General features: G+C 45.7%; 1 protein-coding gene across 6 annotated transcripts in view; it reads right to left on the minus strand.

Moving 5' to 3' along the window:
- The window catches only part of LOC140425238 (DNA topoisomerase 2-beta-like), a 254,600-nt gene extending 251,423 nt beyond the window's left edge, over window positions 1-3,177 (minus strand). For 5 of the 6 annotated variants that reach the window (XM_072509327.1, XM_072509325.1, XM_072509328.1 and 2 more), the window contains exon 1: window positions 2,330-3,176. Coding sequence is in view for 1 of the 6 variants with exons in the window: in XM_072509323.1 (XP_072365424.1) it covers window positions 2,330-2,374 (45 nt within the window). In the remaining 5 variants the exon portion in view is untranslated. Of the gene's footprint in view, window positions 1-2,329 lie in introns of all 6 variants that reach the window. The other variant, XM_072509323.1, reaches the window with a different exon arrangement.
- Between the last annotated feature and the right edge of the window lie 10,945 nt (window positions 3,178-14,122).

The raw sequence follows: 14,122 nt of genomic DNA on the forward strand, positions 1-14,122 counted from the left end.
TGTAGTCCTGACCGAGTAGGTGTAGTAAATTCCCTGAAGACATGAGTGAACCAGTTAGATTTTTACACTTTAGCAGTTTCATGATCAATTTTGCTTGTGGTAGCCCACAAAAGGCCAGATTTATTCAATTCAATTTTGCTCTTGAAATGTTGAAATCTGAGTCCACCATTTTCCTGTTGCGAATCTAGTACCATAAACCACTATATTTTATTGTGCCTGTTCACTTTCAAAAGCGAAAGTCAGCATTCAAAACTTTTAAACAATGATGGTGCACAAAACTGAAACATAAAATGTACAGTTAATTTTGTCAAAGGCATTTGTCCATTAGTGCCACTTCTACTTGAAGTGGTTCCATAATATAAGAGATCACAATAGATATTTCTCTCCCCTTTCTCTTCCTATCCCTTACTTAGGTCAGATTTGTTACTAGTTGCACCCGTGGGTTATACTGTAGCAACATGCAAATATAGTCAAGTAAGCATTCAGAAATGTCTAAAGCCTGGTAATCGTTATCACATAATGGTTACAGCACAGAAGACCAGTCAGCTCAGCATGTCTGTGCCAGCCCTCTGTCTGAGCACCTCACCTAGTGCCACTCCCCAGCCTTTTCCACATAGCCCTCCAAATTTTCTCTCCAGATAATGATTCAATTCTCTTTTGAAAGTCACAATTGAATCTGCCTCCATCACACGCTCAGGCAGTACGTTCCATATTCTAAAAGCTCATTGTGTAAAACATAACATTTTTCCTCATGCCGCCATTGCTTCTTTTGGCAATTACCTTAAATCTGTGCCCCTCTGATTCTCGCTCCTTCCACCAATGGAACAGTTTCTCGCTGTTTAATCTGTCCAGATCCCTCATGAATTTAAGTACCTCTATCAAATTTCCTCTCAACATTCCTTCTACAAGAATAGCTCAACTACTCTAATGTGTCCATCTATCTGAAGCCCCACATCCCTGCAGCCATTCATGCAAATTATTTTTGTACTCTCTCTAATGACGTCACATCCTTCCTAATGTAAAGTGCCAAAACTGGACACAACAATCCAGTTGAGGCCGAATCAGTGTTTTATAAACATTTATTATACGTTTGTGTTCTATGTCCCAATTTATAATGCCCAAGGTCCAATAAATCGCTCTCTCAACCTGTCCTGTCACCTTTAATGATTTGTATAAATATATCCTCAGTTCCCTCTGCTTCTGCATTCCCTTTAAACTGGTTTTATTTTATTCATTCAAGGGATGCAGGCTTCTTTAGCTAGGCCAGCACATATTGTCCATCCCCAATTGCCCTTGAGACACATATCCCTTGGTTTATTTTGCTCCTTCCCATTCTTCCTACCAAACTTAATCACTTCACACACATGAAATTCCATCTGCCAGTTGACCATCCATTCAACTTCAATTTTTGAAGTTTAACACTATCCTCATTACAGTTTACAATACTCTCAATGATAACAACCTATTCCCTCTTACCCATCGACTTGCAATCATTAACTCAATATCTACTCTTCTATTAAATAAGTAACACTTCTAATTACATTGCCAAATAAAGGTTAGCTGTCACTAATTCATCAATTCAGTGAGTATGTGAAAACTAAGAGCATGATCATCTATGATCATTCAGATTTGTGTACATTAACATGGCGTAACAAGCCAAAAGTCAAGAAATCCAAAAGATTGTGGAAAAAGTAGGAACATATCCCATACACAGCACAATTCAACATGTACATTGAATAGGAGGAATGTCGGAATAAAGAAAATAATGTAACCTAAGAAAACACAACTTTAAATGCTTCTGAAACAAAAGTTAACATTAATGACATTTTCTAAAGGTCTCTATAAACTTAAAAAATCAAATATTGTACCATTGAAGCAACTTGTGCTTTTACTCAGTCAAAACGTTTACTTCATCCTCCTGTCGTTTGAAAGGGTTTGCTCCACTATTGCTAAAACTCAATGGCGAGCAGGGATGGAACAAGGAGGGAGACTTTGTGGACCTCAAAATGATTTAAAATGCTACTTGAAATCCATTAAAATCACGAACTCTGCATAGAAATTTTACCCAATTCGTATTTTAAAAAAAATATTAAATCCAGACAACAAATTGTGTTGTTAACTGACATGGAAACGGTCCCTGCCTCCATCCACCCATCCCAGATGTTATTGAGAGCTCTAACCGGCCTGGTTTACAGGCTGAGCTTTGGCAATGGTGGTGGAGCCTGAGGGTGAGGAGATCTCCAAGGCGGTTTCTCGCACACAGATCCTTTTCTTGGATCGAACTTTACGCCTTCCCCGTTAAATGCCTTTCCTCCCATCGGACACTTACCACCCAGGTCAAACCTCCAGACTCGCCGTCTCCCTTGGACATCATTGCGAAGGTCCCCGTCCCCTCGGCGGGCTGCTGACTCTGACTCGAGGTTTGGCAGTTGTGCTTTAAATGGGGTTTTAACGATCTCGCTCTCCGGGGGTTACCGGCTCCTCCAAACCGTCGGCTGCTCCCGATTTGTGGCCGTCACATGGATCCCGCCCTAGCACTCGCTCTCCACAGATCCCCGAAGCCTGGGTTTAAAGGGGAGTATTTCCAAACCGTGAGGAGCAGGCTGGAGGCTCTTCCTGTACCGGAACGGCCTCCCGTTTGTCTTGCCTGCGCCGGCCCTCCTCCTCGGTGAACCCTGCGGCTTTCCACCACCTCCCGGAGGCTGCGGTGCGGCCTCGGACACCGAGAGGAAGCGGCTCCGCTTTATTCTTCCCTCTTGGGTCGTCGTCGTCTTTGAGCCGAGGCCGAGGTCCACTAACACGTAAACAAAATACCCGTATTGAAATCACTCTGCCGCTACCGCCTCTTCGGAATAAAATGGAGAAACATTATTAAAACGGTTTTTTTTTTAAAGCAGCGTTAGTGATGAGCGGGCGGTTATTGTTGCATTGAGCGCTATGGGCTGGCGGCGCGGCCCGAGACAATGGGAGCCCGGGGAAGCTGCCAGAGCCTCCGACACACCGACTGACAACCGGACACCTCCTCCAATCACCAACCGCCGTCTTCACCGCCTCACACATCCACCAATCGCAAAGGCCCTTCCGGCCTGACCTTCCTCACTTCTTTTTCAAAAGGATCCGGTGGTGAGAGTGACGGCAGCCGGGGAGCGGCTTACACCACCCCGGGGGAGAGAGAGGGAAGCGGCTTACACTTCCCCGACCCCGGGGAGAAGGCAGCGGGCAGCGGGCAGCGGGAAGCGGCTTCCTTCACCCGGGGAGGGCTCCACTACCCCGGGGAGAGGGTGGAGCGACTTCCCCAACCCCGGGGAGCGGGGCCGGGTGGAACAGGGAGCGGCTTCCCCTCCCCCGGGGTGGGCGGCCGGGGGAGCTGCTTCCACTACTCCCCCCGGGGTGAAGGGCGCCCGGGCGCTGCAATGAGGAGGTCCCCCCCCCAGTGAACGACGGGGGAGTGTTGGCCCCTTTTAAGTGCACTTCCATAAAGCATACCAAGAGTCTGTGGGGAAGGAAAAGCGAGAACTGACCACACCGTTGGTCCATGGTGTCTGTCCACTCTTTGCAAGAGCAGATCTGCTGCTGCCACCCCTCTGTCTTTTTCCCTGTCATTTTTTTCTCTTAAGATAATTATCCAATTCCCTTTTGGAAGCCACGATTCAATCTGCCTCCACCACTCTCAGGCAATTCATTCCAGACCCTAACCACTTGTTGCATTAAAAAAAACTTTCATGTCATGTCACTGTTGTTTCCTTTGTCCACCACCGGGGATCAACGTCATCTGGTTCTCAACCTTTCTGCCAACAGGCCTGCTCTGTACAGCCCACTCATGATTTTTGAACACCTCGATCAAATCTCCTCTTCAAATGTCTTTAAAGAAAATAATCCCAGATTTGCCAATCCATGTAACTCAAGTCTTTCATTATTTTGCCATTCTCATGTCTTTTCTGCACTCCATTTAAAGATTCCACATTCTTCCTGACAGGTCATGTCCTAAATTAGACTTAAATACCAGTGTATTATAAAAGTTCAGCCTCTATAAAAACTGGGATCCTGTTCACTTTTGACCACTTTCAATGATTTGAGCATTACACACATCCTGTATTTGCACCCATTTTAGAACTGTATACTTTATATCATTTGATCTCCTTCCTATCAAAATGTACCACTTTACATTTCTCCTGCAAAAGAACCACCCATTCCATCATTCTGTGTCCTCTTGAAGTGTGTTAGGATTGTGTACTTTTGACAAGATGCATTGCAGCAACTTACCAAGGCTCCTTTGGCAGCGCAACCTCTGCAGCCTGGAAGGACACGGCATCAGTTGTGTGGAAACACCACTCGCTAAAAGTTCTGCCTCAAGCCACATACCCATTCTGACTTGGAACTATATTACTGATTCTTCAGTTACTGCACCTTACCTACACCACATGGACTGCAACAGTCAAGAAGATGGTTCACTACAATCTTCCCAAAGGCAATTCAGGATGGGCAACAAATGCTAACAATCGCCAACAATACCCACGTTCAGTGAAAATAAACTTTCATCACAGTTCCCAATATTTGTTTTAGCTTCAAATTTTGAAATTGTACCTTGCATGCAAACACTCAGATCACCATATATAAAGAAAAGCAGTGTTCCAAGTAATGACCTCTGAGAAACCCAACTGTATACCATCCTCCAGTCTGAAAAACAGCTCGTTACCACTATCTGTTTCCTGTCATTCATCTAACTTCATATCTATACTGCCACGTCCCTTTGATTCCATGAGCTTCAACTTTGCCGGCATGTCAATTATGTGGCTCTTATTCAAATGCCTTATGGAAATCCATACACTTTTTAGGCAGGCCCTTGGTATCAAGGATGACTTGCTTCCACTCCAGTTCAATGGATTCTGATGACTGGTAAGTTCAACGCGTGATCTGCAAACTCTGCCACATGTTGGGCTGGTGATGCTGGAAGGGTTAGTTAGATGGGTTGTTTGCAGGTTTATGTACATCATCTGATGCCTTGACTTCGCTTCTGCAAATTCCTGACAAAATCTCTCGATAGCTATTTAGGCATGAGGAGAAGTTGAATAACCTCAGTTTGTTCTCACTGCAACGACAGAGGTTGAGGGGTGACCTGATAGAGGTCTACAAAATTATGAGGGGCATAGACAGAGTGGATAGTCCGAGGCTTTTTCCCAGGGTAGAGGGGTCAATTAGTAGGGGACATAGGTTTAGAGGAGATGTACGAGGCAAGTTTTTTTACACAAGAGGATAGTGGGTGCCTGGAACCCGCTGCCGGAGGAGGTGGTGGAAGCAGGGATGATAGTGACGTTTAAGGGGTGTCTTGACAAATACATGAATAGGATGGGAATAGAGGGATACGGACCCCGGAAGTGTAGAAGAGTTTAGTTTAGACGGACAGCATGGTCGGCTCAGGCTTGGAGGGCCGAAGAGCTTGTTCCTGTGCTGTATTTTTCTTTGTTCTTTGATATGTTCAGTGCCTTCCTGAATTAACCTTGTCCATTTTGTTCTGTCACATGCCAGGATCTGCATGTGTCAGCAGGTACGTTTGACCTCTTTGGGGATGTTTTGAGGATGTCCCTAAAGTGTTTCCACTGTCCTCTTGGGTGTGTCCTACCATGACCAAGTTCCAAGTAGAACAAATCAGCATCTTTTCCCGCAGAACAGAGGTGGTTTGCTGCTAGGCAAGTTGGCTTTGAAGAGGATGCTATTGGGACTGTCACCAGATTTGGAGGCTCCTGCGCAGGCTTCACTGGTGTTGCTTCTGTAGGTCAACTCAAGTTTGCGAAGCATATAGGAGCATGATAGTTTGTAATCACAAGTAAACGGTGACCTTAGTCTCGGGTTTGAGAGTCTAACTCCGAAACACTCAGTTGGCCAAAGGCTGAGCTGGTACATTGGAGACGATGATAAATTTTGTCATCTGCGTCTGCCTTTGTCAAGAGATGCTCCTAAGGTATGGAAAATGGTTCACTTTTTCCAAGACCTTGCCGTTGATCGCAATCGACTGAAGGAGATGTTTTGCTGTGAAAACTGACTGGAAGAGGACCTTCATTTTCTGGGTGTTTAGTGGAAGGCCCATTTCCTCACATGTTTTGGAAAAAGTTGACGATAAGCTGAAGCTCAGTTTCTGCATGAACATTGTTGCTAAATTTTGGTTGGTTCAATTTGCTCTGTTTTATAACCTTTGCTCTTGAGTCGCCAGGTATCTTTATGATACCGCCACGAGGTTCAAGTTCAAGTACTGATCAATAACTCAACACACCAATTAGTAAGGTTCAAATCAAAACACATTTATTATACACAGTCAATCACTACTCATGCATAAACTCTACTTTCTAGACTATTCTCTATCATTAAAAGGCCTATACTTAGCTTCGGAATTGGCCCACCAGGTCAGGGGAACAAATGGCCTTTTGTTCGATCTGTGTCTGCAGGATTCAAAAGCTGGTATGGACTGGTAGCTAGGAGCGCCTATCGTGTAGCGAGCGTTGACTGGAGACTTACTTGTGATGCGGCAGCTTGGGCAGTTCACTCACAAGGGTTGATTCGCTGCTGAGTGACCCTGCCAAGAAGGACAAATTGAACTTGGGGACTCTATTTTATAGTCCCCAGGGGCTTCACGCCCCTTCGGGGCGGACCCTGTACCTGGTTCCAAGTGATTGGACTAAGTTCTGATCGCTTGGATCGATTTCTCCAATACTGGAGCTGTTCCTTGATCACTGGGTTGTCCCTGAGTGTCCGTTGGCCTTCCTTTGTCTTGGCTCCTGCTGGCGCCGAGGAGTCTGGCTTGGCCTTATTCACCTAACATGTTTCAATTATACCCGGGGATCGCTCATTAGTATGCAGATGGCTGTAAGTTTCAGTGCTGTCTGGGCTTTTGCAAGTTCTAATACACAGGATTTTTGCACTTGCTAGTTTTTGCCTGTGTTGGCTGAATTTCCCTGTAGTCTTTGCTGATCTCCATTTTAAGTTGGGAAGTGGCCAACCCAGGTGGCTATAACATGCATAAAATAGTCATCTGCATACTGTTGCTATCTTTACTTGCTATAAATATGGCAGTCAATAAGATTGTCCTTCTATTATCTAGATAGTGACAGGGGCAGCATGGTAGCATTGTGGATAGCACAATTGCTTCACAGCTCCAGGGTCCCAGATTCGATTCCGGCTTGGGTCACTGTCTGTGCGGAGTCTGCACACCCTCCCCGTGTGTACGTGGGTTTCCTCCGGGTGCTCCGGTTTCCCCCCACAGTCCAAAGATGTGCAGGTTAGGTAGATTGGCCATCATAAATTGCCCTTAGTGTTGGGTGGGGTTGCTGGGTTGTGGGGATAGGGTGGAGGTGTTGACCTTGGGTAGGGTGCTCTTTCCACGAGCCAGTGCAGACTCGATGGGCCTAATGGCCTCCTTCTGCACTGTAAATTCTATGATGATAGTGTTATGATATGTTCTCAGAGTCGGCAGGTATCAAATGATACCGCCACAAGGTTCAACCGGGTATCGATCAAAGAGCCAAACAACCAGTTAGTTAGTTCAAGATCATTGGTACTTTATTTACACCCAAGATTAACTTACACATGCAACATAAACACTACGAGCTAAACTACACCTAACAACTATGACAACCTGCACTTAACTTCAGGCACCCGGCTTAGGTCAGAGGAACAGTGGCCTTTGTTCGAATCTGGATCGGCTGGATCTGGAGAAGTAACTGCGGTTCGGCTAGGATCATCCGTCTGGTAGCGAGCGTTGAACTTGAACTTGCTTCTGGTGGGGCTGCAGTTGGAGATTGATGTTGCCGGTTCCAAAAGAGGTCGAACATATGGCAGTGTCTCTCTTTATCCTTGGGGAGTTTCGCAGTTCTCGATCACTGCCTTCGATCTTAGCCAATAAAGGGGCGGGTGCCTTGATGGCTGGGCTTGTCCTAAGCGGTCATTGACCTTGCTGTTTATGCTTCCTGAGTAAAGGGAGTGGCGCCGAAATGTCTGGGCTTGTACCTGTTACCTGAGTATCAATCCTTTGTCTAACCGAGATGGGCCATTAAATGATAATCGGTTGGGGGTTTCGATGCTGTCTGGATTGTCTACTCACAAATTTACATGCAGGCTCTGTGCCTGCCTGAATCTTACATTGTCCATATTTCCCTTTAGGCTTTGCGAACGTCCATGTTTCTTGTTGTAAGTGGCCATCCCAGATGGCTACAGTCCGTCCTCTTGATCCTAAACGCGAAGCGTGATGGATCACACTACTGAATCTTCTTCTGTTCTCTGGTGTGCCGGGTACCCTTAATCAAGGACAGGGTCTATCCTACTCTGTCCTATGGATTGGAACATTTACCTAAGTTTTAATACATCACACATCTATAAAAAATTCTAAGGGGCACTATCACATTCAATCATACATTTTCAACTTCTTTACACAAACGGGAACCTATAACTGTCCTTATCAAAACTACACTTATGCTGCTATCTAACAATCAAAGGAACTTATATTACAGTACAAAATAAACAATAGGATCACATTTCTGCTTAACACTTATGCCATTTACAGAGAAAGTAATTTGTCTTGAAAAACCGCGGAATTTATTAGGCAGAAAAGGGTTCAAAAAGATTGTGGGGTCTGGTGAAGTCCGAAAAAAGGAGCTCTGAGTGTGTATACTGGGGAGCGGGAGGCTCTCCTTCGCCATTTCCGAAGTCTAAGTGTCTGAACAAAACTGCAAAGTATTGCTATAATCAATAGAGCTTCTACCATGTAAGAAAGGGAATACCACTTTATGATATTATCGCACCATTTGGGGGTATCAGTGGCTGTTTCTATGTGTGGTATAGTGTCCGGGCTAGGGGTATCGTGGGTGGTCATGTTTAGGGCCTGTATGGTGAAGGATATAGGGGCTGATAACGCGCGCAACTGTAGTGATCCAACGACGATCATGATGCAGGTCATCAGGTCCGTCTTCATTTCGTCTTTGTCTTCCTCTGTTTCCTGGTATATTCGTACCTTCCTGGGGGTACAAGCATAGTATCTGCTATTATCTTATTTAATATCTTGTTTGTCTGTCTGTTTCTCCTTAATATCCATTTCCCGTTTAGAATTGTCACCATATGTGACTCACTCATTTTTTTTTTAAACCAACCATTTGGGAGACAAGACATTCGACAAAGAAATTCTGTCACAGTGCGAGCAATCTCGCAGTCTGTGGTCGATGCGCTGAGTGTGAGGACAATTTCTCCGTCCAGTGTTGAGGTAGTTTTTTTTCTGGCAGCAAATTTGTTTCAACCAAGTGTTTGGACATGTAAATAGTAGTTGGGGTTTAGCGACCGAAGGATCGCCGGAACGCAAACAAAAACTGGCAAAGTGCATTCTTTAAGCTACACAATGAAAAGAACAGTAAAAGAGTTTCAAAAAGAACGTTCTGAATGGGTTGCGTATGAGCCGCGGCAGGCCAAGAATGGGTGGAATCCTTGGATAGGGCGGTGGTCAGTGCCGTTGCTCCACTACCCGAGCTTGGCTGACCAAATACATAGGGAGTCCTCAGGCAGGGCGGGGATAAGTGCCGTTACTCCGCTGCCTGGGTGACCTTACAAGAACGGAAAGAATTTGAATATATATGGACTTCCAACAAACTTGTTCCTTTAACTACCATGTGGCGTCAACAGGGTAGTTATGACTGCATCAAGAATTTTGGGATGAGATCGACACACAAAGTCATACAAGAGACAAACATTCAACATTTAAAAACAAACTTAACAAAAAAAGCGGGCAGGCTCCATCTCAGAATAGGACACCTTAAATCTCAATTGGTTCCTTTCTCTCATCTGGACACCTCAGGGTTCCATTCCGAAAAGGGTCGTAAAGTGGTTAGCATGGTGGGAGTCTACGACTCTGAGACGTCACCTTTCCCGGTTGCCAAACTCGTGACTGGAGTTTCTGTGCCAATGCGGCGTGGGCCGATGTGGGATCCATCTCGTCGTTTCTTATCAGTCGGTAAGAGTTATCGCGGTGATATTGTTTCTTATCCTGTAGGGCGGTAGAGGCAAGGTCGTTATCGTTGGGCGGTGGGTCAGGTTCCGGTAGTGGCAAATAAATGGTCTCTGAGGGGCCGAACATGTCGTGGTCGGTGTCACAGGGGCTGTAGTCACTGGGGCCTGGTCTGTTTTGCCATTGGTCGGGGATTTCAAGTACGTCCGTAGTGCTTCCGCTATCGTTGTCGCTAGCGGCCAAATCAAGTGTAAGGCGGAAACCCGTCTCTGGGGGCGGAGTCAAAGTCGTGTCTGTGGACGTGCTGTCCTGGCTGGGAGAGGGTTGGATTTGGTTGCCAGTGGGCGGGTCTTCGTCTGCTATTGCCAGTGAAATGTGGTGTGAGTGGCTGCACTGCGCTCCATAAACCTTAAGCTGGTTTATATGAAACCATCCTGACTTTCCATTTGAATATATAATCTTATAAACTGAGGGGCTTACTTTATCAGAAATTGAGTAGTGTCCTGCAAATTTGGGGGAGAGGAATGAACTCGAATTGTACAGGGAGATCATGACTTGCTGTCCGACTGTATACTCTACTGGGTGTACTGTTTTATCAAAGCAGGCCTTACTCTGCTTTTTTCTAGCGCCTAGTCGAACAGCTGCAGCGAGCTTTGCTGCTTTAATATTCTCCATTATGTTTAGGACCACTTTTTCGTGGGTAAGGGCGGTGACTGTGGGGCTGGCCAAATCAAGTCCAAATAAATACTCGGTACCCTTCATGGGTCATCCGGTCATGAGGGTGTGGGGGGTGTAACCTGTCGAACTCGCCACCATGTTTCTAATAAACATCAGTGCGATTGGGAGAACTGTATCCCATGTCATATTGTACAGTTGCACCATCTTCCTAAGTGTTGCCTTTATGGTTCGGTTCATGCGTTCTACAATGCAGCTGGATTGTGGATGATAGGCAATGTGAAACTTCTGTTTAATTCCGAAAATTGTTCGGACGTTTTTCATTACTCTTCCTGTGAAGTGCGAACGTTGGTCTGACTCAATACTAGGGGGGAGTCCCCATGTAGTAAATATTTGCTGGATTAGAATTTTTGCTGCCGCTTTAGCCGTGTTTGTCCTGGAAGGAAATGCTTCCATCCATTTTTTGAAGGTGTCGGTTATGACCAACACATACTTAGATCCATTTCTGCAGTGGGGGGGGGGGGGGGGGGGGCGGGGGGGGGGGGGGGGGGGGGGGACACGAATGTAATCTAATTGTAAGTTCGTCCATGGGCCATTAACAGGGCGGGTGTGTCTTAGCTGACCTTTCTTTGCGTATCTGTCTGGGTTGTTCTGGGCGCAAATTAAACAATTTTCAATGTAGTGGGTTACATCAGTTTTTAAATCGGGGCCACCAGCAGAGAGGTTTGAGGTGGGTAAGGGTGGATTCTATCCCTTGGTGCCCGTGTCCGTCATGGAATTGACAAATAATCTGGTTCCTGTCCTGTGTGGGGACCACATAAATACTGTAGCCATCTGGGATGGCCACTTCCAGAATACAAAATGGACGCTCACAAAGAATGTTGGGAAATGTGGACAATGCTAGACAGCAAGCAGGCACAGTGTCTGAATGTATATTTGGGAAGCAGTTATCAGACGGAATCGAAACTCTGGGTCGATTAGCATATTGAAGGCCCATCTCCGAGGAACAAAAACTAACACTCAGATAGTTGATACTGTTATAGACATCCCAGAAATACACAAACAAAGCAAGGCCAACGGCCACCTCGGACATGCCCAGCCATCAGGGCACCCACCCCTTTATTGGTCAAGATTGATAACAATGATCGAGAAGCTTCCCAATTAATTGGGACCAAGTTTAAAGCCCACCTAAAACGCGCAAAGCCCCTCCAAGTATAAGAAGGAACCCCCACGAGAGATTTGCTCACTTGGAATTGGCTCTCAGGCGGAGAGACCCATTCACCAGCATCACCAGAAGCAAGTAAGTTCAAGGTCAACGCTCGCTACCAGACGGACGACCTTAGCGGTTCTCCTGTATCTCTTCGAACCCAACAGCTTCAGATCCAAACAATAGCCATTTTCCTCTGACTAAGTGGACACCCAAAGTTAAATACAGGCGTTAGCGTTAGAGATAGTTTAGTTTGTAGTACTGTTGTGCATGAGTAGATCTTACTGTGTGTGTAAATAAATAGTATTGACTTTGAACTAACTAACTGGTGTATTGGCTCTTTGATCGGTATTCGGGTTGAACCTTGTGGCGGTATCGAGATAACCTGGCAACTCTGAAAGTAGAAACATAATTAGGATTAAGAAAGGCGACCATATTGACCACCATATTTATAACCAGATAGAGAGCAACAATACCATCCTTTAATATGATTCCATCGTGTACCGTTAAAGTGTCTTTGAACCTATCATAGGGAGCTGGGAAGTTTCCTTTTAAAATTGCCTTAAGCGTGTTGTCTTCCTTTTGTGCCTGTGCCAAATCTTGAATATTGGTCTGTGAGACATGGACCGTGTGTACTGGGGCACTCTCGGGGGGGTGCCAAAAGTGACCATGTCTTGAGCCTGCTTTTGCTAGGGCGTCTGCTTTTACATTACCGGGTAGGGAGGAACGATGATGGCTTCTAACCTTTATGATGCCATATTTACGATCTTTAGCTTCCTTGAGAATGTGCTTTAGTATTGGCACTGAGGGTAGGGGTTTACCCTCGGCGGATACAAATCCGCTAGATTCCCACAGGGGCAGGAATTCCGTCAGGCTGTTGCAAACATATAAGCTGTCCGAATATATGTCTGCTGGGGTCGGGACGAATCTGGGTGCTGCACAATGTATGCAATGGCTGCTAACTCGGCTGCCTGCGAACCTAAATGTCCTGGCAATTGTAACGATATCTCCTCTAATGCGTGTCCCTGCGCGTCTTCTACATATATGCCACATTATGTGATCCTTTTTCCATTTAGAATTGTGGAGGAGCCAGCTACATAAATTTTTCAGTGAATTATCTGTGGGCTGGGTTCTCTGTGGTCTGATGCCTGTTTTCTTTGGTAACGATTTGGGAATAAAGGGTCCTGTGTTGTGCTTGGCTGCAATGATCTCACACTCATGTGGGGTTCCTGCATATCGTAAATTATCAGCCAGAAACGTGTGCGTCTTTGTCCTCTTCGCTGTAATGTCTCGTCCTTGTAGGAGTAGGGTCCAGCGTGCTGCTCGAATTTGGCTTACTGTACCGTCTTTCAGCCTACCATCTAACAGTAGCCGTGTTGGGGTGTGTCCGGTCAAAATGGTTACGGGGTTGAGTCCTGTTATGTACGAGAAGTACTGAACATCCCAAAAAACTACAAGCAAGTGCCTTTTGCAGGCAGAAAATCCTTGCTCTACTGGATCTAAAACTCGTGAGGCATAGGTTACGGGTCCTAAACGATCGTGCCTTTCCTGGAAAAGTACGGCCGAAAGGGTTCGGTCGGTGGTTGCTACCTCTATTACGTTTGGGGAGTGTGGGTCTGGTGCCTGCAAAGCGGGAGCTGTACTTAGGGTGCGTTTCAATGCATCTACGGCATCCGTGTGTTGTGGAAGCCATTTCCATGGGCCTGTTACCTAAGGAGCTCGGAAAGTGGGGCTGCCTTTGTGGCAAAACCATCTATATGGTTCCTGCAGTAACCAACCAGTCCTAAAAATGACCGGAATGCTGTAACATTATGGGGCAAGGGCAATTTAACAATTGAATCGATATGCTTTTACTTTATCTCATGCTTACCATGCGTTATGACTGTTCCTAAATAAGTGACCTTTTCTTGGAGAATTTGGGCTTTTTTGGGATTGATTTTACATCCAATTTCTTTCAGGAGACCTAATAGGAGAGAAGCAAAATGTGCTCTTCCTTGGTGTCAGTCTGTAGGAGCAAGTCGTCCACATACTGAATGAGGCATTCAGGTCAGGAAAATTTTGATAATCCATTAGCCAATTGTCTGTGAAAAATGGAGGGGGAGTTGTGGAAACCTTGTGGAAGGCATGTCCACGTGTATTGCTGTCCCTGGAAGGTGAACGCAAATTTGTACTGGCAATTTTTATCCAATGGAATGGACCAAAAGCCATTGCTAATGTCCAGAATCGTGAAACATTTTGACTGTAGTCCCTGCTTTAACATG

Source organism: Scyliorhinus torazame, chromosome 6 (genome assembly GCF_047496885.1).
Source record: "Scyliorhinus torazame isolate Kashiwa2021f chromosome 6, sScyTor2.1, whole genome shotgun sequence".
NCBI classification, from domain to species: domain Eukaryota; kingdom Metazoa; phylum Chordata; class Chondrichthyes; order Carcharhiniformes; family Scyliorhinidae; genus Scyliorhinus; species Scyliorhinus torazame.